The sequence below is a fragment of the Amaranthus tricolor genome, chromosome 15 (genome assembly GCF_026212465.1).
Source record: "Amaranthus tricolor cultivar Red isolate AtriRed21 chromosome 15, ASM2621246v1, whole genome shotgun sequence".
NCBI lineage: Eukaryota > Viridiplantae > Streptophyta > Magnoliopsida > Caryophyllales > Amaranthaceae > Amaranthus > Amaranthus tricolor.
The window spans coordinates 5,829,343-5,856,226 of NC_080061.1; the positions used below are offsets into that span (position 1 = coordinate 5,829,343).

Consider the following 26,884-nt stretch of genomic DNA (forward strand, 5'->3'; position numbering starts at 1 on the left):
CAGTGAAAGTATATGTTTATTCTTAACTAGGGTAAAGTTATATATCTACTATCGATTAGGCGAATACTTAGATAAAATTCACTTAATAACATTGAGTTAATATCGATAAAACGTGTTGCTGGAATAAATAAGGCAGGCTAAATAAGTTGATATAAGAAAATTGCTAGAAAGATAAAAGGGATTATTATTTTTAATAGCAAAATTATAGAGAATTCTTGTCTATTGTTACAAAGTGTAGAACCGCTTCAAACAATAACATTTTACATAATATCGCAATGATCACCTGTACGATACGACACAATCACGACTTATGCGGTTGCGGCCAAATTTGATCTCGACAATCCGCACGTCCCAATACTAGACCTTCCATTTTCATACTTACCAAAGAGAATCAATTTTCTTTGCGTTTCAAAAGAAAACACCATTAACGGAGAAACATGCAGAGACTCCGACAGTTTATCTCTCTAACTCGCCTTTCTCGCGCCTACTCACTACAATGCTATCCTAAAATGGCTTCGTCTTCACCCTCAAACTTACTTCCACTTAGAACTCTCTGGAATGTTCTCGAACATCCACAATCATCTTCTTCATTGCGTTCTCAGTACGCCTCTTGTCTTATCAATTTTACAACTTTCTCTTCTAAAGTTATTGACGATGCTCAAACTCCTGCTGCTATCGACTATCGGTACTTACCCTCAATTTCATTCTCCCCTTTTTGCATTTTGAATTTTCTAGTATTTAATGCTTGATTAGGTTTTTATTTCGCGTTAATTAAATTAAATTAGAAGTTTGTTTCTTGATTGAAAATTGTTTTAGAGCAACTGAATTACTTTTATGAATTAGGGTTTGCATTTGGTTAACATTAAGGGGAAAACAGAAAGATGGTTATTTTTTTAAATTTTGGCAGAGTTTGGAGTAAATTTTGGCTAGTTGATGTTGAACTTTGTGTATGTAATGGGTGTGTAGTTCGATGTGGATATGATAATAATTGATGTGAATACAGTTCTGTACTGCAGGAAGATGAGTTTCATCGGCTAGCTGATTTAACTATCCATCATTTGCTAGAGAAATTGGAGGTATTCCTGTAAAATGTGCTTTTAAGAATATTTTTAAACAAGTTTGTATGAAAGTTGTTAAACAAAAGATACGATAAGGAATTTAAAGATAATGGTTGTTTGGGCTATGTCACTTGGACTCTTCAGTTCCTCAACATTTGATCCTTCATTTTTTGGATAAAATAAGGGGAAATAATTCTAAATTGCTGCCTGATGTTTATGCACGAGTTCATGTAGCATTGGTTGTGCGAGAGTGGAAGAGTTAGCTGAGATTGAGGAGGGTGGGAGCGTGTTACATGGGCAAGGGGCTCTATATTGAAGATTAGAATGTGAAGTTTGGCTTTTCATTCAATCTTGTTGATTACATTGCTTTGTTATTGACTAGAATTAGATGCATGATAGGGCATCAATTGATAAAAGAAATAATTTATTTAAGTGTCAGTGTATGTAAATTTCGTATGTTGCACTGAATTCTGCATTGTGTAAGGTGAGCAATGTGGATAAGCTTGTAATGGTTGCCATGCTTGAAAATTGAAGTCTTGATGATGTGAATGAGTACACTGTTTGAGCATTAATGATATTGATCAAGTTGGTTTGCAAATTTGGAGGTGATTGACTAAGTCTATATTGTAGTAGACTATAAATTAGAGTTAGCATTAAAAGAATATGCAGTGAAACAATTGCTAGAGAATAAGATCCTTGATTAATGGAAATCAAATTATTGGAAAGAGGGGAGGTGAATATGATGGAAGAAGGGGACATTTTCAAGGGCTATGTTTGCATTAATTGTAATCGGTATTGCAGAGTGAGTATGTATGGAGAAGCACATAAAGTGCCTCTATTGAGAGAACATATAAGATTGATTGCATTGTGGAAACTGAATTACTGGAGATAAGGGAGGTGAAGATGGTAGAATAAGGGGTATGTATTTAAGGGCAATGATTTGTAATATTGTAATGGTGTTGGAGAACATTCTTGGGTCTTGGAGTCAATAGATCCTTTTACGCTCAAAATTATGGGAGGCAAGTAGGATGCTTAAATAATTGGTACAGATAGTTGGTTGTTTATTGAAGTTTTTTTTTGTATATGTTAAAAGTCTTGTACCGTCTTGAATTAATTACCATAAGAGACTGTTGGATGGAGATTTTTCTGAAATGGTTGAAATATAGAGAAATTATCTACTACCAGTAGTGGAACTAATGGGGGTTCAGCGATGTCAATTAACATCACTTAAATTTTGGGAAAAAACAAAAAGTTATAAAAGCTATGTTAGCTAAGCTGGTAGAGTAATGGAGTTTTAACCAAAGGGTCTCGGGTTCAAACCCCCTTACACTTTTTTTTTTCTTTTTTTTTTCCTTTTATTCCTCATTTCTAATTTCCAAACCACCCCCTCCCCTCCTGTTTCACCCATTTCCCATATGTCCCGTCCCTTGTTCTTTTCCCATATCCCAATCATTCCCTATCAGTTGGTAGCTCCTTATCCCGTTTCTTGCCTTCACGCACAGCCTTCAGCAGGTGTCCCCACTCCCCACTCCCCAGCCGGCAGCCAAAGCCCAGACGCAATGTCGCACCTGCCAGCCTTCACTCTTTCTCTTCAGCCGACAACCTTTCTCTTTCTCTTGTTTGGTAAATCAATCATCTTTTTGTTGTCTATTTGTTTAAAATTAGGGCTTTTTATTTGTTTATCTATTTTGGTAAATTAGAGCTTGAAAAAAAATTTAGGCTTTCTATTTGTTTACTGTTTAACAATTGTGATTATTGATTAATTAGTTTGATATTTTAAAGTTTGTATACTTGTTTGATTATTGGTAGTTTTAAAAAATTAGGGTTTTTAATTGTTTATCTTTTTAGGTAAATTGTGATTATTGATAGTTTTAAAAAAATTGGGCTTTAAAAAAATCATCTATTTGTTTTATTGTATTTATCGACATCACTTATCCTTTTTTTCTGGTTCCGCCCCTGTCTACTACTATTATTTAAGGAAATGTTAGAAGTGGTGGTAGATATGTTCAAGGAAGTTCTTTGCCTCTTTAGCTTCGCTTCCTATTCCTTCGTTGGATGTGTAAGTTTTGTCTTATTAGAGTTAATTCTTATCCTTCCTTATAAATGAATGTCGCCTCATGTTCTTTTTTCTCCTTGGCATTTGTTTTTTTGGGTATATCTCTATTCTCTGGGGTTGCTTTTTTATGTAAGCTTTTGTTTACTTGAACAAAGTTGGCAGGGGGCTATGTGCTTTGTATGATATGGGATTTCGTTTTTTGGCTATTCAATTGTATTTACAGTTTCCTAATCTATTTCGCGCACATTTTAAAAAGAAAATTGTAATTAGGGGCCTTTACTCCTTTTTACTCTCCTTTCGATTTATGACCATCCTTTCATGCCTGGCAGGAATATGGTGATACTATAGATATTGATGGATTTGATGTAGACTATGGGGTAAGGAATTTGTTTCTACAATAAATTGTCAATGTTTTCTCTGCAGGAGTTGTTAATTGTTATGCAGTTATGCCTATGTTTGCAATTATGTTTTGATCATAATGAAAATGTTAATGCAGAATGAGGTTTTGACCTTAAAACTTGGCAATTTGGGCACTTACGTGGTGAATAAACAGACTCCAAACAGACAAATATGGTTGTCTTCCCCAGTAAGGTAAATGAGAACTTATTGTTTCTGGTTGCATATTCCCTTAATCTGAAATATTAGGGATGTGAACTGCTTTTAAGCATATTAAAAATGTATTTAGTTTAGTTATAATGGGGTGAAAGATCTATAGTTTGGTTTTGGATTATAATGGGTTATATTAAAATGGCTCTTTAAATCATGTGCACTTTTTATTTTTGTGAAGTTGTTGATATGTTTGGTACAAAGGGTCAATTGGACCAATCTCTTTGTTGTCACTACCATACACCCAACCTCTCAAACTCCATCTATGGGAGCCACTTAGTGATATTATATATTGGAAAAAATTAGTTGATGTCATTATAAACTGGCATTAACTAACAGCAGATAGCAATTCCTGGGTACATACTGGGTATTGGAAATAACCTCTTCTGTTGCAGCAAACTCAATTACAGTTGATTCTAGTTCTGTGGATAACCAGAAAGCAGATGTTTCACTTTAGTCTATAGTATATGTATCACTCTTTAGAACTACTATACAAAAACAACATTTCATTTCCTTATGCCTTTGAGTGGAGTTCATCTTGGCTCCCACTCTAGAAGGTGTTTGGGGGTCAAATGTACACAACCTTAACTTTGTAAAAACAAAGTTTGTTTCCAATCGGCACTTGATAACTACCATCATCCGCAGCATCACATACACAATAAAAGCACACAGGTCCATTATGATCTGAAAAGAAAACTATAAACCAAAGAACTATCGACAAGACAACTACTAGATAATCTTTCTAAAGATTTATAGCTAACGCTGCTAGCCGATTTTCCAGTTCTGCAGCGTGTATCTCATTCAATCTATAAATAGGTGTAAATTTCTTATAATTGCTAGTAATTCCACCTTCTCAAGGAAACTTTGTTAGGAGGCACCCTTTATGTATGTTGTTTCGTCAACAGGCACATTCTATTAGAAGATTTGCTGAATGGCACCTTTTACAAATTCCTCTATTATCATTAGACACCTGATTTTTGCGTAACAAATGATTTCATATGTTAGATTTGTTTTGGTTCTTGTAGCGGACCCCATATCCTGTGACTAAGGGTTCAGCATTGTTGTTTACTTTTGACTTTACAGATATTCCCTTCAACTCAACATCTCTCATGGGTTTGCCCCTATTCCATGACAACCTGCAACGACCAATACCTTTGCCATGAAAAACTACCTCAGTTCTTGTTAACAATACTTACTCATGTATTGTATTATGACATGTCCTGATGAAGTTGCATTGCTAAAAAATTTTTTAGAGCATGATTGATATTTTCCCAACATCCTCACTTGGAATAACTTGAGGCTTCGTTCATTTGTTCTATAAATTTAAGCACTTAATTTCTATTTCTTATTATGACAAAAGTTCTCTCAACTTGTTTTTGATTGTACATTGAAACTTGTAAATCTGATGCAGTGGTCCTTCAAGATTTGACTGGGATCCCAGCTCTAGCGCGTGGGTGTATCGTCGAAATAAAGCAAATTTATATCGAATTTTAGAGAATGAGCTGGAGCAACTGTGTGGTGAACCTGTTTGCCTCTGATAATTTGCCTTAGTATTAAAGGGTACCTTCCCTTTCCTTATCCTTTTATTTTGCTTCTAGTGTCAATTTATTTTCACAAGAGACTCAATGTATAATTGTTTCAACTTTCAACTAGTCGAAATTTTAGGTGCTGGCTAAGTTTTAGTTCTATAGATGTGCATCTTTTGGTAAGTTCTATTTCTATTTTTGAGGACGCGAATTGACTTATGAAATCCAACTTATTACTTATTTATTTGTACCCAATTGTTTTGAGGATTATGAAAAAACTATTAATCAAGTGATTTTCATCAGACAAGCACTTGTATCGATTGACCGTGCTTCATGATCTTTAAGATTACTTGAACGTATTTTTACATGTGAGTTGCATGAAATATTTGCAAGACTAGTTCCAGAGAACTAAAGATACAAGGATACTATGAGTAATTTTTATGTTTCCTTTCTAAGACTAGTTCCAGTCATCACCATCAGTGGAAAAAAGCAATGTATAGCCAACTAGGGAAAAATGTAATTTATTTTCCATTTGTTTTTTTTTTTCTTTTGTAACTTGTTCCTCTTCCTAATTTATATTTATATACTCTTAATTGTACATATTTTCTAATTTGTCTCCAAACAAAAATTACATTCTCTCCTTTAATAATACACATATTAACCAATATGCAATAAATTGAAAAAAAAAATTAAGTGCAATATTATGATGAAAAACCTACAGCGTTGGAGTTGTGGTCCTTGAATTAATTTTTGAGAGGAAGAACTTGGGATTGTTCACACCTGGAAGAGAGCAGTCTTATTATGAAAGATGGCAGAGGAGAGTCACTTGCCAAATATCCCAGCACCACCACAAGAAGATCTTTGCATTAAGCCACATATCCTATGGATGTGGTTTAGGCATCACTCACATTTTCAGAATTAAGGAAAAAAAAAAAAACTAATTTTAGATCATAAAAGCTCTCATATATACATAGACTAATTTGTCAATTACTCCTTTATTTTCATGAAACTCCTTTCAACCATTTGATATTTGCTAGTTTGCTACTAATCACAAAGTACTTATATACATTCACATATATATGAAAAGATTTAACACACATATTGTACTTGACACACTTAATCTTGCGAATCGCAATACACTTTATGTTAATACTTTTACAACAATACGGGTCATATTGATTACTATTGGTGTTACAAGCTGACACCACATAAGGTGAGATTATTCATGGCTAAGTGTTACAAGTTAACACTACATAAAGGTGAGATTATTTATGGCTAATCAAATGTAGAGATTATTATTGGAAATTCGTAAAATACTACTTATACTATATTTGGGTAATTTTTCCTAAGTTTTATTAGTTCAAACAACATCGTTTAATCAGTTAGTTTAAAAGTCATTTAACAAATACTTTTTAGAACATCCCAAAAATTTATAAAAACTAATAAAAAAGTTATACACCATACACATCCAAATTTGTCTTGGGAAGAGAACCGTCTAAAAGGGCAATTGAAATGAACCTCATCTAGCAAACACCCAAACATAATGAGCAAATAAGAGACTGGATTTATGTAGGGCAATTAGCGGTGGATAGAAAACCCGTCTACGGGAAAATTGTACTCCATGTAGGGAAGGAAACATTGAAAAAAATAAGATTTTTTAATAATTTTAATCAAAAAATAAGCTTTGGTAAAACTTTATTCCCAAAATAAGCGTCCGTACATTCAAACCTAGGCTTGGTGTATACTCGTACTTACTAACAGTGAAATGAAAGAATTGGTCAAAATTTATAGTCAAGGGATATGTCACTGTTACTAACAGCGAAATAAAGGTTGACTGGTCAAACCCCTATGTCGCTGTTAGTGACAGCGACATATCCCCTTGACTAAAAATTTTGACTTTTATTGATCTTTTTGTATGATTTAAACTAATCGTTGTCAAATTGAAAAATAGCCGTTATGAAGTTGAAAATAGCCGTTGTTATTATGTTCTATAAATAACTTCATTATCTCCCTACTTCATTGTATCCAAACTCCATCATTCTTGTTCTAGTTAATCGATTTTAAAGGTAACATAAAGTATTATGTTAGTATTATTCTCAATTTATAAATGTCAATATTATTTTTGAATGTTTACTCATGTTACTATATCATAAGTAACATATTATTTTGTATGATTAAATTCATACTGCATTCTTGGCGGAATGATTCATCGTCGAAAACTCGGAGTATTTAACATCATTTCATTCATAATAACGTGTGATAATACGATAAAAATATATACATCTACATATATATTACAAATTATACACAAAAGTCCAAATGATACAAATATTGAATATGTACAAAATGTCAATAATGTTCAATATATACAAACAGTATACTAATGCTAATCCTCCTCTTGTACCCTGTCTAACTGTGATGGTTTACAACGCCTCCTACAATAGTAAGAGGTCGTCGCATGACGCTCGGGTAAAGGAGGTGATTGATACTGTGATGATCTAGCACCCTGTGATGACCCGGCGGCCGACACCATAGTCGGGGCACGTTAAGTCTACCTCCTAAAGATGAACGTCGGCATGATGAGGAGATGACCCCTGCTCGTCCATAGTGGTGTCGAGCACAGCGACTTCTGGAATAAAGTGTTGAAACTGTGTTCCTAGGAGTATGCCTTATGCAATCTCCTGTACAAGCTCCTCTTGGGTGGAGCTGATGACAGATGCAATGCCCTGTGCCTGCATTAAGACTGAAGTATTAATGAAATGTATAACATGCACTAGTGGAAAAAACCTTATTTGCTGCGGTTTTTTGGCCATAATTTGCTGCGATTTTGGCCCAAAGCAATAGTGATAGCAGCAAATGGCCTATTTTAAATGCTGCGGTTTAAAACCGCAGCAATAAAAGGGCATTATTTGCTGCGGGTTACCCAAAACTATTTGCTGCGGTTTTCTTGTGGCCCGCAACAAATACTCTTAACTATTTGCAGCGGTTTTGGATGGCCCACAGCAAATAGTTTTTTTTTTTCCTTTTTTCGTTTAATACTAATAATAATTAAAGTCCTAAAAAATCTATACTGATTACAATTTACCAAGAACAAAAATTAGCAAGATACACGGCAATCTTGTCTTTTAATTCGCGCATTTCTCCATTTCTCAAAGGGCGTGTTTCCCTTAGAATGTCGTATAAAACCTATAATATAATATAAAATTAAAGATTAATAAACATTAGATTTTACCAATAATAATATAGTAAATATATATATTATAATTTAAGAACGTAACAAATACTTATGGCATCTATATTTTCGACTCCAACCTCCTTCATGGATTTTATAATATCGTCCATGTATTTCAGCGTGTAGTAGCCGCAATCAACAAAATTAGAAGGTTGTTGAAAGCACTAAGAGAAAATAGATGTTAGTGCCAAAAAAGCTTAAAAACGCATAAAATCGCAACTTAATTAACACGTAATTTCTAACATATGACTATGATTTACAATTCTAACTACTTCAACACAATAATATATACCAAATAGTGTTGTGTGCCAAGTTTCGTGCAAAACAAACTAAGTTTGAGCTACTTTATGCGCAAAAGTGCCAAAAACGCTTAAAAACGCTTAAAAACCCTTAAAATCGAAACTTAACACGTAATTTCTAGAATATGAATATGATTTACAATTCTAACCACTTCAACACAATAATATATACCAAATATGTTGTGTGCTAAGTTTTGTGCAAAACAAACCAAGTTTGAGCTACTTTATGCGCAAAAGTTCCAAAAACGCTTAAAAACCCTTAAAATCGCAACTTAACATGATCTACTCCCTCCTCATCGACATTCTCTTCATCTGTCTCATACCCATCAACATGATCTACTACATCCTTATTGACATCAGCCACATTATTGACGTCCTCAACAACACTTTTCTCTTTGTAAACTCCCTCCTCACCATGCCAAACCCAAACATGATATTGAAGCCTAAACCCACGTCGAAGTATGTGCTCTCTAAGGATATCAAAACTATCTACCTTTGATACATTGCCACAAGTGACACATGGGCAATGAAAAGCAACTCCCCCCGTTCTAACTTGATGTTCAACCGCAATACTACAAAATTCTAATACGCCATCAATAAATTCTGACGATTCAATGCTTCCATACATCCAAGAACGATCTTTTGTCATCCTAATTAGTGTGATTAATTAATTCAAAACAAAATTAATACACAACTTTTAAACATATATACTTATTTATAACAAACATATTTAACCCTAAAAATATATACTTATTTATAGCAAATCTATTTAACCCTAAATATACATACTTCATATTCTAATTCTATACTTCATACTTCAATATTAAGCACTATATTGTAAATAAAATCATATTCTAATTCTAATAGTTAAAGACATAACTGTAACAACAAACCACATTTTTAACAAATTACACAAATATTTAACAAACTAATAACATAAACTTGAATAATGTAACATTGGCAAATAAATTGATATCTTTAGCATTAAATTACTAAAGTACATGTTAAACAATAAAGATATAAACTTGCAAATTAGTAAAATAAATATAATTACCTTGATTTCGTGGGTTATGTTATCTACAATGAAAAACAGAGAAACAAAATTAGTATACAAACAGTTGCCCTAATTTTCGAGTGTTTTCATGAATATCTTGCAAAACTTAAATGCTTAACAAATTAAAAAGAGAAAAAATACCTTAATGTCGTGGGTTTTGAAGATGAACAAGACCAAAGTATTAAATTTCGTGGGTTTATGAACCAAGAAGATGAAGAACATGTGTTTGAAGAAACTGTTACACAGTGTTTTTCGAGTGTTTTTCAAACCAGTGGTATTTCAGTTACTACTACGTTTATGAAGATGAAGCAGTTTTTTCAATGGGTTTGTATGATAGAATACAACGTAGTAGTCGAGTTTGTGAAATGAAACGTTGAATAATGGCGGGTTTTAATTTTGTGTGAAAAACTTATTTGCTGCGGGCTCATGTAAAACCGCAGCAGTTAATTGATTTTTTTTTCTAAATTCTTTTTGCTATTTAATGCTGCGGTTTGCTGCGTCTAAGGAAAACCGCAGCAAATGACAAGCAGCAAATAAGGTTTTTTCCACTAGTGATGTCAGTTCTATGGATAATAATCAACGTTGAAGAATACTTACAAAGTGTGTCATTGTCGGTGCTGTGGGAGCGTACTAGGCTGCCGCGATGATACCCCGTGGTGTCATCCATCGACGAGTGATGGAGAAGAACCACGACATGTAATCCGCCTAAGTAGGTGCGCCTACAGCCTCGATCGGCGCACCTTGGGCCAACAGCTCCAGCCTGTGATCCCAACGAGCTATATGGCGCCAGTTGATCTCCAACCAGTTCTTGGGCTCCCGACCCTTGCGTGAGCTATGATGGAGATCCGCCACTGTGTCACAAGGCGGCGGGATGCCCTGGACCATCCCAAATTGGCGCAGTACGCGCTCAAGGAGATGCACTTCGACTATGTCGAAGCATATCAAAGGTACAGAGGCTCTCCACGCCCCTGACAAGATCCCTGAGTGCTGAGGCAATGTAGCATATGCCTTAGCGGGGTAAGGATCCCATCGAAACTACACGTGAAAATGTAATTAATAAATTACGCAATATGATAGCTACAAGACAAGTTATAGTGAAATTTTTACCTGGTCAGCTCGAAGTAGATCGAGTTGATTGCTGTAGAACCCCACGCCCGATCCTGTGTGGGTCCTTGTACGTCTATCAAAGAACCACCGCGATCCATGCGGCACGTGTGGGGGAGGAAGAATTGGTGGCGCAAATGCACCACGTCCCACACTCCTCATCGGTTGTCCAATGAGAATGTGCTCCCACGCCCAAAGCTGTGAATTACAGATATAAGTAAGTAAACGACTCTTAAAAATATATTCAATCAAGTCAAACACTTTCATGAATCCGAGGGCGGAGCAAAGATATTCTTTGAATTCAGAGACGGAGTAAAAATATATTCTATAAAAGTGACATATTGCTAGAGTATATAGTATATTATGGAGATTTAATCATTAGTTTAAGTTTTTGTTGACATAGTTCTTAGATATATAGTATCAAAAACTAACGTGTTGAAAAGTCATAGATTCGATACTCATCCACATCCTACCGCTCATTTTAAAGTGAAATATTTAGCAGAAAGCATTAGTTAATTGCATGATATAACATGAGGCTTCAATAGAGCTGTGATGTAAACAAGAAAAGTGATACAAGGTACAATATTCATGCATCAATTAATTAGAATGTCTAATATGCGTCTTACCATGAGATGAACTTATAATATCAGTCTAATTCTTTAATTGATCACTTTAAATTATTAAAAATAATCAATTTAAAACCGTAAGTGATCGCTTTAAGATTATACGTGATCATTTTTAGATTATAAGTGTCAATTAGGAGAATTCAATAAAGATATTCTCACTCATTTGAGAATTTATGATAAATTATAATACGAAATTATACATTATATAATTCATAAAACTAATAAAACCAAATAATTATTACATATATAATTCAATAATTGTTATGTATAAGCTATTTTTAAACAAGCTGCAATCAGCTATCAACTGTTTTCCAAATGGCCCTTTCTAAAATAAGCTAGACTTGAAGACTTAAAGAGTAAAGTTCGAAACTAGAGAGTCTAGGAGTTGGTACAAGCAACAAAGGTTTTTGTTTTTTCACAACAATTCCAAATTTCTCAGACAAATCAACCTGAGTAACACCCTTGGGTAACTCCCATTGAAAACCATGCAGTAAAGAAGCCAACACAAGAATGGACATCCTCTCAGCAAGTGGAATACCAGCACATATTCTCCTCCCAGACCCGAATGGAAGGAACTGAAAATGGTTACCCAAATAGTCAATCACTGCAGCACTAGACCCGTTTAAAAACCTCTCGGGTCTAAACAGTAACGGATCTTCCCAAAGTTGTGGGTCCCTGTGAATGGTGTATATATTAAGAAAAACACTAGCACCCTTTGATATGCTGTATCCTCCTATTGTTGAAGCCTTGCTTGGAGAATGTGGAACAAGGAGTGGAACTGGAGGGTGCAAACGAAGAACCTCTTTTATAACTGCATTTAAGTACTTTAACTTGGGTATATCACTTTCCTCAACTCTAGTGTTTAGTCCCACCATCTCTCTTAGTTCTTCTTGGACTTTTTCAAGTACTTTTGGATGTTGTAGTATCTCCGCCATCGCCCATTCAACCATTGAAATTGATGTATCGGTTCCCCCAATTATGACATCCTGATAAATAAAAGAGTATATCTTGTATAAGGTTGTTTAGAATACAAAAAACAGAAATAAAAGAAAAAAGACATTATTTTTTGTTCACCAATTATCTTAGTATCTGAGCCGACGGCTTCCGATCAACTGAAAACAAAAAAAAATAGTCTTCCAAAAAAATACAATTTGCGGGTTCGCAAAAATACAATGCCCACCAATTTAAAAAAAATGGAATCACATGTGAGGGGCATTGTTGTAAAATAACCCACATGTGATCTCACTTCGAATAATTAGAGAAGTTGACTAACATATACTAGATGGGTTACTCCTTATACCAATTGGTTTTAGAATCAAACTCATCAGTTTATGTGCATCTAGCTCTCTTCTTATGCAAGCCTAAATTTATCAAGCATCACCGCATAGTGAGACATGTTCATTCAATTTAATCAACTTAATCGGACTATCAAGATAAATGAAAAATTAGACTTACCATGAGCATACCCTTCACTTGAGGCAAGGTCAATGATCTTTTAGGATCTTCACCTTTGGTAAGCGTCAAAAGATAACCCAAGAAATGATTTTGTTCATTATATACTCCATTAACACAATGATTTATAGCTAAATCAAATATTTGTCCACTCCTCCTTGAAATCCTCTTCATCTGGCTTGCAATTCCCTGTAAATCAAACCAAGCAAGCAAAGGAAACAAGTCTGAAACATTTGGTGTTCCTAAAAGTTCAAGTTGTTTATTTACATTACTTCTAAACTCTGAATTAATCACAGAACAGCCCTTATCATCCTCTTCGAATACATCCCCCCATACCATACTCATTATCGAGCTCATAAGCGTACCAAAAACTACTTCACCTATATCAACAACACCCTTACTAGTACTAGCCTTATAAATTTCTTTTAACATTTTATTTACATGTTGTTTTCTGAGATTATAGGTAGCATCGAGGTTAGAACGACTAAGCATTTCGCTTGCGAATATTTTCCTCATTTTCCTCCATTCATCGTTATAATCTGCGAAAGCGATATCAAGTGAACCAAACATGACGCTTTGTGCTGCTATATTTGGTACTCGGTTAGCAAATATTGCATCTTGTTCTTTAACAACTTGTTGGACTAGAGATGGTGAGCTGATTATGATGCATTCTTGTTTTCCAAGCCAGATTCTGAATATTGGGCCGTATTTATTGGCTAGATCTTTGAAACCGTGATGGAGATTTGGATTCAAGAATGGGAGATATCCGATTAATGGTAGGCCTCGAGGTCCTGGAGGTGGTGGTGGAGGTGGAGCGTTCTGATGGTTACGTTTCTTTGTCAGGAAAACGAAGCACAGAATTGTAAACAAAGGGACTAGGGTGGTTAAGATGTTTCGACAAGTTTCATCGGATTTTTTGTTGGTAGTCCACCACCATGACCATAAGCTGCTGGCTCCTACTGGGAACATGCTTACTTGCTTATGGTTTGGAAATGAAGAAATAAGATAGGTTGGTTGGCCTTAGTAAATTATACATTTCATGATTGGTTATATTTATACAGAAAGAGCTACTCTTGTGAGAGGGTTATCTCTTGGCGAGACGAAACAACTAGTCCGAATGCTACTAATTTGTCGTGTCTCATATTATCTCACGATAAAACTGTCACATACAAGAATTTGTGATATAAAAATTATGTCACATTTATGATTCAATGAGCTCAAAATAAAATATGTGGCAGCAAGCTAGGCAATTAAATGACAATATCTAATATGTGGTCGTGAATTCTAGCTTCAAACTTATATTACCTGATATTTTTTGTTGGGGCTAAGCTTCAATGGTACATCATAATCACTAGACGGACATGGACTCCTATCATTGGAATAATCTGGGTGGAGATTAGTCATTTGTGGTGAACTTTATAAACAACTTCTCGTCTTTTATGTATCAATCAATCAGTTCTTTGAAATTGCTTTATCTTTCATTATATATTCAACTATTGTTAATTTGTTATAGACTTATAGTATATTATCCCTAATTCTATTCATATTGAATCTTAGGAAATAAATTATACTCCTTCCGAACCAATTTAGATATCTCATTTTCTTGGGCACGGTTATTAAGGATGGTGTGGGGTCAATTAAAAAGGGTAAGTAGTAAAGGGTAAGTAGTGAAGGGTAGTTAGGTAAGTAAGGTATATGGGGGTATATTCGTAATTACTTGTGTGAACTAAGGATATTTAGGTAAAAAAAATTTGACAAAAATAGAAATGGGACAACTAAACAGACTTTGCCAAATAAGAAAATGGGACAACTATATTGGTTCGGAGGAGGGAGTATTTGATATTTTGTTTTATAGTAAGTAAATTAAATATGAAAGTATTGTGAACATATAATTGAGGCCCAGAGGTGTTCATTCGGGTTATCGAGTCGGTTTTGGACGGGTGTCATTCGGTTTAGTTGTATTTCAGATCGGTTATTTTTCGGATGCGTATTACGGCGGGTCACACTCGGGTCATGTCGATTAGTCACGGTTCAGTTGAAGATCAGTTATTTGAGCTATCGGGTTAGCATCGGTTCGGTGTCGGTTGACGTTCGTGTCGAATAGTCAATCGGTCTCGGACTGTCATCGATTAATAATTGGTTCGGTTTTACTGGGTACAGATCGGGTTTGGGTATTATTTTCCAGTAGAATTCGGCTACGAATTAATAATTACTATAAATCGAGTCAATATCAAATTAAGTTGTTCACATTTTTTAATTGCTGATAAGATTCCCCTTAGTTAAGGCAAAGTAGTTAAAATGCAAATCAATTAGTGATTATTACTTTATTACTTTTACTTGTTTGACTGTAAATTAAAATTAAAGTTTTATCATTTTTCATCTAAATTGATTAAAAATAGTTAAATAAACATTGACCATTGATTATTAACTCTAAATATGTGAAACCATGTATGTATAAAATTTAATTTATTAAAATTTCTATTACTTTATTAGATTAACTAATAAGATGATTGAATATGAATCGATCATACTTCTATGTTAAAAATTGATTCAAGTTTATGGCATTTCGATTAAAAATTCGTTTGGGTTAAGTCGGTTTTAGCCGGATCAAGTTCAGTTTTGAGCATGATTCGGGTCGGGTATGACTCGGGTCGGTCACTATTAGTTTCGGGTAATCTTGGTTAACGATTATATGTTGGTTATAAAAATCGGTCACAGTTTGGGTTTGATTTTACGATTTTCGGTCGTAAATCGGTTCGGGTACAACTTCAGTTCGGATAATATCGGTTCGATAAACCTAAAAAAGAAACATATTTTCGGATCGGTTAACTTTCGGTTTCGGTTCGAATTTTCAGGTCGGATCACATTTTAACAGCTCTATTGAGGCCCTTTGATATAGGACCCCTCAGCGATCAGATACCTTGCACAATCTCAAAATCACTCATATTCCTTGTTTTACTTTTATATTCATTCCCTTCCCCTTTCCCCGCCATGGCTCCCTATGCATACTGGTGCACGATATAAATCTTCATTAGGTTAATTTGAATTGTAAGACATTTTTATACTTGTTAAAAATGTTATTTAGAAGTATGTTTTATCAATGTGCATTCATTGGGTGATGCCTTATTTTCCCACAACATTCTCATGCTAAATAGACATTAATACATATACCTTTGAGATTTGAGAATCAGTAATACTAAAACTACTAAAACTATTATTTCCCTCGTTCTTCGTTGCGTTTTCAACTCGTGGGCAAACCGTAAAACATCCTCCTAATGTTCTACCCTTTCTGTCATCAATAAAGGAACCCCTTGACAACCCTTTACTACTAACGGCCCGTTTGGTAAAAGGTATAAATGGTGGCAATGGTAATGGAAATGTTAGTGTAATTTCGATAAGAATATCTCTTGATAAATTGTATGACTATACTTATCTTCCTTCAACAAGCTCATTTTCTTCACAAAATACATTCTAATGCATTACGATTTAAACATGTGGTATTAGGCGATAATGAAAAATTCTGAACAAAAAATTTTTTATGATCAAAATTTCATTATCATGGTAATAACAAAATACATATTATGAAAATTTACACAACAAATCATTTTCATTACCATCAATTAGTACCATTAACCAAATGGGTCATAACTAGTTTTTAGAAGTTGACATTCTAAAAGGGGTTCTATCCATATCATTTATCACTACTTTTTGAGATGTACATATATTTTGCCAGGGAGTGGAAACTTCAAGTATAAGATCAGAAATATCGCAGTTAATACTTGTACAAGTTGTTATGTTTAATACTTAATAGGCCAAATGAACTTAGCATAGGTGTTTCAGTATCTGAATTTGATGATGAATTGCAAATGATTTCATACCAGGGATCAGATTAGCAATTGGTACCAATCCCAAATGGGAATGGGATTTTTATGGCTGAATTTTGGCAGGTTTCCGTACATCCTGGCTTTTTTATTGGTATCCTTGGTGTAGGATTATATGATGTTAGGAGAAAGTGCTCCTATAAGATAAAATATTGATCGATAGGTGAAAAGTTCTGAGATCTTTTTCAAAATTTGATTTGATACGAAAAACTGAACCAAAATCTGAAAGTTAATTTTAGTGTTAAATAGATGTTACAATGAGAGCCATGATATTGTCTAAAGAGCCATACCTTAGTGTTTCAAATCGCGTTTTTGTATGATTTTGGATATGAAATGTTTAAATTACAGGATAAGTTGCACGTTTCGCACTTTAAAAGTTTTTAGGAGGAATCAGTTTAGAATGTTATAATAGTCTGAATTTTTTGAAAAAACGAGAACAATATGTGAAAGAAGACAAATGAATTGAAATATAGTGAGCCCAAGGAAGAACTAGTAGATGCAATTCAATGGATGTTTCCTGGTTGTTGTTGATAAAGTAAGACGATCTCAAAAAATATGCAAGTTTAGTGGAATTCCACAAAGATTAGGAAAGATTAATCCATTTTAGACCCATGATTAAAATCATCAACTTTGATCATAAAAATATTGATCAAGTCAAAAAAATATAGTTGTTATGGCAAGAGGTTGATAATAATAAAGTTATGCGTCAAACAGTTGACAGTTGGACTTTAATAGTTATTTTTCGACCATGAATTGTTAAAAGAGTGGAGTATTATTTTTATAAGAGTATATTTCTTCAGGTTGCATAAAAGAAAAAATAGATAAATTTTAAAAAATTTGTGTGTTTATAAATATTTTAAGTATCTATTTTAATTTTTAGAAACGAATTACTCAAACTAAAGCGAATAATATAATATTGATTAATTAGATCAATTGTGGACCAAGTACAAATAAATAAATGGGGTTGTGGCGTAGTTGGCTAGCGCGTAGGTCTCATAGCTAAGTTGGGTGATCCTGAGGTCGAGAGTTCGAGCCTCTCTCACCCCAATGCTTTTTGAAAAGTGAAGTCCTCAAAAATTTATGAGTATTTATTTAAGCTTGTTCGGAATTGAATTTTACTCATTTATTTTTAGTCAACTTTCGCTAATTTTAGTAATTTGTAATCATGGACAATTTTATTGTGAACGTTGCCCAAATTTGGGATCATAGCTATACAAAATATTCAATTTAAGGGTAGGGAGTGTAGAAGGAAAATTTGAGGGGACGAGAGGGTATACGTTAAAGTTGAATATTTTTTCTTTTAGGGTTGTGGTTTTGGTGTTGTTGTCTAGAGAAAAAGCTACGAAGGTGAAATTGATTCAGGAAATGGGGTTACAAACCAGTATTAAGGATAATACTGGTGTCGATTTCTAGGTTCATTGGGCAGGGATTTCGTTTGTACATCGGGGAGGAAATGTCGGTGTAAAAGATTATAAATTATTACTTTAAAGTCATAAATGATTATCTTAAGACTGTAAACGTATATTGAATTAGTGCTATAGAGATGTACTTACCGTGGCTATAAATTTGTCATAACGCATATCACAAAATGGATATCTCATACAACTCATGTTTAATCTAAGTACAGCTTCCACCTATACTATAGCCCAAAGCCCAAAGCCCAAAGCTCAAAGACCAAAGCCCGAAGCCCAAATCTAAAGCTCAAAGACCAAAGCCCGAAGCCCAAATCTAAAGCTCAGAGCCCAAATGGACTGAGTTAAACGCACCTTCCTCCTAGAAAAGTCTAGCAAATTCATAGAATCTATTCACATAAATTTGTGTAATTCTAATTATATGCTTGTGCTCAATGGTTATGCGTACCAAGCACATTTTGACTTTGAATTAAAACGTGCTAGGATTCAGTCCGTTTTGTATGAGATCGTCTTACAGTGAGACAACCATAAAATAAAAAGCCCATAAACTAAAAATTTATATTATTGAGTTATTTAACCCAAGTATGAAACATGTCTCACGATGAGACCGTCTCATAGAAGAATTTGTGGCTAGGATTTCGTTTGGCCCAAGAATTAAACGAGCCTGAAACGCGTTTGGCCCATGGTCCAAATGCGTCGCCCAATTTGTGTTGGATTTTAAATACTAGAAAACATTGTATTTTCTCGATCCAAATGGACGTAGCTCAATTATTGTCTGAAGACAATAATCTTTTAACAACTAGTCTTCTATAAGAATGTATTACTATGAGATGAGAAATTAAATAAGTTATGTTTCTATTTGATTATTTTAAGATTATAAGTAATTATTTTAAAATTGTAGATGATTATTTTAATTAATGTCATCAGTTTAAGATAATAAATGTACATTGGGCTAATTTAATAGGGATGCTTTCAACATGAGACCGTATATTTTAAATGATTATTTAATTCAATTTTACTGAGAGGGATATATGCAAGACTAAGCTAAAAAGAGAGAATAAGCAACGAAGAGTGACTAGGTAGGTAAGGGTAAAAATGTAATTGAAAGTGCTAGAAAACTAAAATGGTGACGTCAAAATTAAAATGATGAACACAAATTTATGATAATGTTCAGATTAAGTTACATTTTCATGTGAGAGTATCTATCTGATGTACTTTTATGAGTATTTATTTGATCCATTTTTTTTTGAAAGCATTTTTACTTATTAGCTAGAGAAGAGGTGTTTATTTGAATTATCGAATCGGTTCAAATTTAGCTTTTCTGTTCATATTGGTTTTTAATAATAGTAAATCTATTTTGAAATATGCTTAAAGTCCTATTCAGTTATAAGGTCGGGTCGTATGGTCTATATTAAATACCTCTAGGCGTGCTTTTAGACATGTACAAGGCAATGTTTGATCATGCAGAGTTTCCTAAATTAAGGGGCCTTAAATATTGATCTGTATTGTTTATTATATTGTTTTCACTTTAGTTCGAAACTAGGTTAGTACCTATGTAATACTCGGTAATACTAATTTTTTCCAAAATACTTTTGAAACTTTTATAAAAATTAGCGTGGCACAAGTCGGTGAATAAAATTTTCATTAATTTATAAGAATGGTTCAATATGTACTAGTGATCAGTATATTAATACAAAATATGATGATGCATGGCCAGTGAGGTAAATACTAAAAATAATAATTTCAATAATTTTAATAATAAAATTATGGCAATTTGGAAATTTTCAAAACAAAGTGACACATATATTTTTGAATGAAATTGATGTTGGCATCTTTTATTTTAGTTATAAAATATTAAAACGTATACCATGAGCCTGAATTTTCTTCTATTTGGGTCCTAATAAATCCGGTTCAAGGATAGTAAAAACTCACAATAAGACTTTAAAAACACAAAATAGCAACTGGACAATCTATAACGACCAAATGGCTACCAAATACGTTTGGTCACTATACAGACCATCGCAATAGTAAAGTGCTATTATATGTGGTCGCCAATGGTAGCCATCTGATCGTGATACTTGTACTTTTGTTTATTTTACACGCATTTTAAATTAGGGAAATTTGCAAAGAAACACCTTTTAAAACCACTTTTTTGTAAAGAAACACCTTTTATAATTTTTTTTGTAAAAAAACACCTTTTAAGAGACTTTTTTTAAAAAAAACACCTTAAATCAGTTTCCGGTGACTTTTGTCAACTTTCCGGCGTTGACTATGCCAGTCAACGCCGGAAAGTTTACCAAAGTCACCGGAAACTGATTTAAGGTGTTTTTTTTTAAAAAAAAGTCTCTTAAAAGGTGTTTTTTTACAAAAAAAATTATAAAAGGTGTTTCTTTATAAAAAAGGGTTTTAAAAGGTATTTCTTTGCAAATTTCCCTAATTATTATTATTATTAATTTTTTAAAAAAATTTTTTTTTAATTTTTTTTATATAATAATAAAAATAAATTTTTTTTAAAAAAAATAATATTAATAATAAAAATAAAAACAAAAATTTTAAAAAAAGTTAAAAAAAATTTTAAAAAATTAATAATAATAATAATAATAATAATAAATATTATTATTCTTATTTTTTTTTAAAAAAATATTTTTTTAATTTAATTTTTATTTTTAATTTTATTATTATTATTATTTTTTTAAATTATTATTATTGTTATTTTATATTTTTTTATACTTTTTATTTTTTTTATTATTATTAAATTTTTTAAATTTTTTTTAACTTTTTTTTAAATTTTTGTTTTTATTTTTATTTTTATTTTTATTATTAATATTATTTTTTTAAAAAAAATTTATTTTTATTATTATATAAAAAAAATAAAAAAAAATTTTAAAAAAATTAATAATAATAATAATAAGGGAAATTTGCAAAGAAACACCTTTTAAAACCCTTTTTTGTAAAGAAACACCTTTTATAATTTTTTTTGTAAAAAAACACCTTTTAAAAGACTTTTTTTAAAAAAAAAACACCTTAAATCAGTTTCCGGTGACTTTTGTGAACTTTCCGGCGTTGACTGATAGTCAACGCCGGAAAGTTGACAAAAGTCACCGGAAACTGATTTAAGGTGTCTTTTTTAAAAAAAAGTCTCTTAAAAGGTGTTTTTTTACAAAAAAAAAAATTATAAAAGGTGTTTCTTTGCAAAAAAGGGGTTTTAAAAGGTGTTTTTTTGCAAATTTCCCTTTAAATTATGCCTAAAAATGAAATAATTAAATTTTCTGCTACACATTTGTGAGAGACCGTCTCTTAATGACAACGCCTCGAACAAGGACAAATTTGAATTTTTCTTTATAATTGGTACCAATTGGGTTCTTTAACTATATATATCGAGTACGTCTCACAATGAGAATATATCATACAATAAATTGTGTTTAATAAATGTAAAATAATATTCCCTCCGAACCAATTTAGTTGTCTCATTTTCTTATTTGGCAAAGTCTTTTTAATTGTCCAATTTCTATTTTTGTCATTTTTTTTAATACCTAAATATCCTTAGTTCACACAAGTAATTACGAATATAACCCCATATACCTTACTTATCCAACTACCCTTCACTACTTACCCTTTACTACTTCCCTTTTTAATGGACCCACACCATCCTTAATAACCGTGCCTAAGCAAATGAAACATTTAAATTAATTTGGAGGGAGTATAAACTAATATTTGAATTCCCTAAATTGTAAGCAGCATGTGCGATTAAATTCCTTACATATATCCAGTACCATCCTAAAATCAGTTATTAGAACTTTAGTGTCATCTTATTCATTGTCGTCCATTATCAATGACAATACACGGCAATAACTTTTTTTTTTTTTTTGTGCTTTTGACTTAAAATCCCACGAACAAAATAGACTATATATAGTTGCATAAAATGAATGTCAAATATTAATTATTCGCTGTCAAAACATTTACATAATTGTTTACAGATGGCGAAATACTAAAACTTTAGAAACGAAGCTTCAAGTTCAATATGACCCACTAAAATACAATCTATATTAACGTCATTATTATGATTATACTAGTAATTATTATCATAATTATTATTATTATTTTGCTATTATCTTATAAAAATGGGTTACTAATTATGGCCCTTTAGAAGCTGCCTCCTTCCTGGCACAATCCCACTCTGGCACTTTGCCCACTTTCTTTTGTGTTATATATGTACGTTAATTTACGTGTTTTCTTCTCCATAACATAAAATCATATAAAAATATATAAATTAATAAAATAATATTAGTATTTTGATCATTACTCTTCTTACTTTGCCACCCAAACTGGTCTTGTTTACGAAGTGGGGATTTGGGAATCATTATAACTCTACCAACCTTCATTCCTTGGACCCACCATTGTGGAGAGTATGCCTTGCCCTTCTTGTGAGTGGCTCAATTTTCTACGTACTCGTAATTACAAGTATTTTTACTGAATCATTTGCATGTATAAGATAAATACCCCACTATACGTTAGAGTAATAATATTTGAATCAAAATTTTTTTACATTTTTAATTAAGTAGTCCTATATCAGTGGGACAGAAGTCATACATTAGAGTATATAACATATTCTAAGACCTCAACCATCAACTTAGACTTCTAGTTGAGTTTTCTTTTACATGGTATCAGAGCCAACGTGACAAAAGGTTACGGGTTCAAATCTCAACCACCCCTCATTTAAAGTGATATATTTCTGCACATGTGCGCATCCACACTTCTAGCACAATGAGCTCTGTGTGAGGAAACGTGTTTATATAAGATATCCTGAAGCCTTAACCATCAGTTTAACCTTTTAGTTGAATTGGTTCTTTGACAGCATATTTATTTCATATGTGCATGTTAGAAAGTATAAATTTATATAATATTTCAAATTTTTTTTTTTTGAATTTAGAACTTGAATTACAAGTAATCCAACTAAAAAATTCAATATAAAATCTTATTATTATAACAGTCTTGTACAGTCGAATCTCCAATATATTCTGAATAGCCTTAGAATACTGAAAATCGACAAAGTTACTTATAATGTCATGATAAAAAAAATATGAATATATGCATACATAAAATCTTCTACGTATTTACATGTGGTTTTTTTTATGCTCTACACATTTCGATAACATTGAAGATACGATACATGAAATTTTTTACTTCTTATTTTACATATTAAAAGAAATATGTTATAATTTTTTGAAAAGGTTTAACATAAAAAGGTAATATGTAACCAATTAGTACATAACATGCATCATGCTAACATGATCATTAGGTATGGTTCATCATGAACTATATTAGGTCCCTCGTTGATTTGTGGTGCACAACATAAACCATATGCGGGCGCTTGATTTTATTTGTCAACTCATAGGCCCAACTTCAATTTCTTGGTTTGTCACGGTCGGATTCCGCTGCTCCACCACGTCCCCCCTACCTCCCCTTAAAGCAAAACTAAAATTGTAGTTTTTTTTTTAAATTATTTGTAAAGCTATTCTAGTGAGAGATCGTTTTCCGGTAAGACGAAATCATAATAAAGAGCCCGCATACTATTAATTGGTATTAGTTGGAGTGTTGGACTATTCTACACATGTATAGAGAGTGTCTAATAATATGACTGTCTGATACGAAAATTTAAGTAATATTTATAATTGAATGACCGCGCCTCTTAAGAAGTAATTTTGCTATATTGCCTATGTACGCTCCATGCCCACTAATAATGAAGAGAGAAAACAAGGCTAGAAGATCAAAAGAAAAACATATAAGATTTTCAGAGATTAGGTCTTGAAAAAACATATAACTTCGATATATTTATTTTTTATTAATAATTTAGAATAATATATATATATTATTGATTTTACTGGATAATTTTATTTATAGTTAGGTTGGTTATTTTGTCTTGGTAGTTAGTGATCTACTTAGTGCGTGGAGTAATGGGTAAAAAAAATAGTGAGATCAGGCTCTCATATTTTTAATTAGTTATAGTTATTTTGATCTGGTATTACAAATTGTGACAATATCAACAATATAGTCACTTAGTTTTTTCTCTAAATTTCTGTCTTTTTTTATTTTATTATAAAATCAACAGCTATAAGCAAATATTAAATAATTTTATAGGCGAATAATTAATATAAACTAAATAATTTTTAAAAATTAGGAGAGTGAATAAGAATTTTACCATCAATATTTTTTAGTAATTTCAAATAATTTCATATTCATATTTATTCACTAATTAATATTCAAATTTGTACATAGGATGAATGCGAAATTCACATACCCAATTGTATTTCTACTTTTTAGCTATTTTCATTCATTCCCATTGTATGTCAAGTTGGACTTTCCCAAATAAGAAACGTGTCCCAAGCAAAACATAAAATACGGAAAGGGCCAAGGGGTCGGTCACGCTATAAGCTAGATAGGTACACTTTAGAGTATATATGTTCACTACGTACCTGGCCTACCACCAATCTACTACCCAGTGCCCATGTATAATTATATTGTGTGAATTCTTCATATGATATACTTTACTTTAATGTTTTAGTAGTAGACGAGCTAAATGCGGCCGTCCACGCTTATCGACATATTGTCACTATTCATTATTCGTATATACATTATCGGCCCGTTTGGTAAACGATATTAAATAATAGAAATAGAAATGAGTTGTAGTACAGTGTAAATTTTCATAATTTGTATCATGTTATTTCCATGATAATAAAAGTTTGATCATAAATAAGTTTTTTTTTTCTCAATTTTCCATTACCGCATAATACCACATGCAAGGTTATAAGGATCGGGAATCTACTTAGGATCGTTGACCGGGTAAAATCAAAATCGGTAGAATTGGATCCTAGGATTATGCGATCCTACAAATATGCATTAATGGGCTTTGGATTACTGATTATCAATTATATTTGTTATTTTTTTTAAGTTTTAAAATGTAAGTAAAACCTTATTTGACTTTATCTCTTAAGTTTTTTTCAAAAAATACGTTTAATAATCATTTTTAAACAACAAATCAAGAAAAACTTGAATTTTATAAAAATATTAATATAATTATTTTAAGTTTTTATTTACACGTAGTGAAATCTGTATTATATGAAAATATTTTACAATTGCAACTACCCATGTAGAATCGGATCGTTGGATCAAGAGATCGTACAATCGTGTTATGATCCTACTACCTAAATTCTTGAGCTATTCTTACTAAAATTACACTAATTTACCATTACCATTATCATTCACACCATTTAGTACCAATTACTAAACGGGTCGTATCTTCTCCGTCTTATTTGATTTGCAAATCTTTTAAAAATTGAAATTGGTGGAAAATTAAAAAATAATATATTTTATGAATAAAATTTTAAAAAAGAGAGTGACAATCATTACTAAAAGAGAAAATAATATAACAGAGTATCAGAAAAAAATCTAAGCATGTTCAACATATTCGAATGCATAGGCCCCAAAAAATTACGTATATATAATAAGGATTTTGAGATACAAAATTATTAGAAAAATATCATAATTTTTTAAATTACACTGAATATTTAAAAATTTATTAAATTTTAGTCCGCATCTAAAATTAATAAAAGTTTATAAATGGAGGTGGGGATGGTGAAAATTTAGAATAAATTAATCACTTTATCTCTTTATCAATCAATATAATAAACACAAGGTTTTGATTTATATTTAATATTTTGGTTGTGTATTAAAGTAATAATTGGAGTTTTGGGGTTACATGGTCCTGCAACTCAAAATGGAGTGACATATGTTGTTGATGCAAGAAATAAGAAGATAAAAGAATGTCAAGTTTTTAATGAAAGATCAAATGATTCAACATTCCACTTACTACGAAACAGTATCTTAGCACCTCCTTTTTGTTTGTAGGAAAGCCAGGTCATTACTCCACAAATTTTGAAGGTTTTCTTGTAGTGGGACCATCACATGTCCTTTTTGCTGGGCATGCTTTACATGGTTTTATTCACCTTTTTGCTCACTATTCCCTCTATTCTTGAGCATAGGGCGGTTTTAGGTCAATTTAAGGTGTCTGACTGTTTAAGTCAATAAAATTTTTATAATAAAGATAAATGACAAAATGTTCAAATACTAAACTAATTTATAATTTTGTTGTTTAGTTATGTTGAATTTGTAATTCATACAAATGATCCATAGGTTTTTGAATAAGCCTGCAAGGTGTTACATTCCAAAATATACGTTACATGACATGTGTAATTTTTTGAGTAAAAATTATTTCTTATTATGTGCAATGGCAATTATGAGCAAGCTAGGCACCACAAGGATAATTGCTCAACTAGGAGCTTCATCTGATAAAATTGAGTGAGATGCCCTAAGAGTATGTTCTCTCTATGTAATTTAAACCTTGATAATATAGTAAAGTAATCGAAATAATTGGACTGAGAATTAATGAATTGAAAGAACAAAACCTTATAGAAGTCATTCTAGTCATAAAATTTGCTTAAAAAAATTAGCTCATTTAAGTTTTGATCAAATCCAAGCACAATTTATAGTAGTAAATGTTGCAAGGAAAAGTGAATTTTTA

The 26,884-nt window shown here is 32.2% G+C and overlaps 2 protein-coding genes across 2 annotated transcripts; one reads left to right on the forward strand and one right to left on the reverse strand.

Annotated features, from left to right (window-relative positions):
* Positions 1–245: 245 nt before the first annotated feature.
* On the forward strand, positions 246–7,156 carry LOC130801206 (frataxin, mitochondrial). The gene is made up of 5 exons (XM_057665000.1): positions 246–685; positions 1,004–1,076; positions 3,444–3,491; positions 3,611–3,705; positions 5,132–7,156. The coding sequence occupies exons 1-5, from the start codon at positions 438–440 to the stop codon at positions 5,256–5,258; spliced, it is 591 nt and encodes a 196-aa protein (XP_057520983.1). The 5' UTR covers positions 246–437; the 3' UTR covers positions 5,259–7,156.
* A 4,554-nt stretch (positions 7,157–11,710) lies between these two features.
* Positions 11,711–14,207, reverse strand: LOC130801207 (flavonoid 3'-monooxygenase-like). Its single transcript, XM_057665001.1, has 2 exons — positions 13,017–14,207; positions 11,711–12,547 (listed from the first exon to the last, which is right to left on the reverse strand). The coding sequence occupies exons 1-2, from the start codon at positions 13,980–13,982 to the stop codon at positions 11,897–11,899; spliced, it is 1,617 nt and encodes a 538-aa protein (XP_057520984.1). The 5' UTR covers positions 13,983–14,207; the 3' UTR covers positions 11,711–11,896.
* Between the last annotated feature and the right edge of the window lie 12,677 nt (positions 14,208–26,884).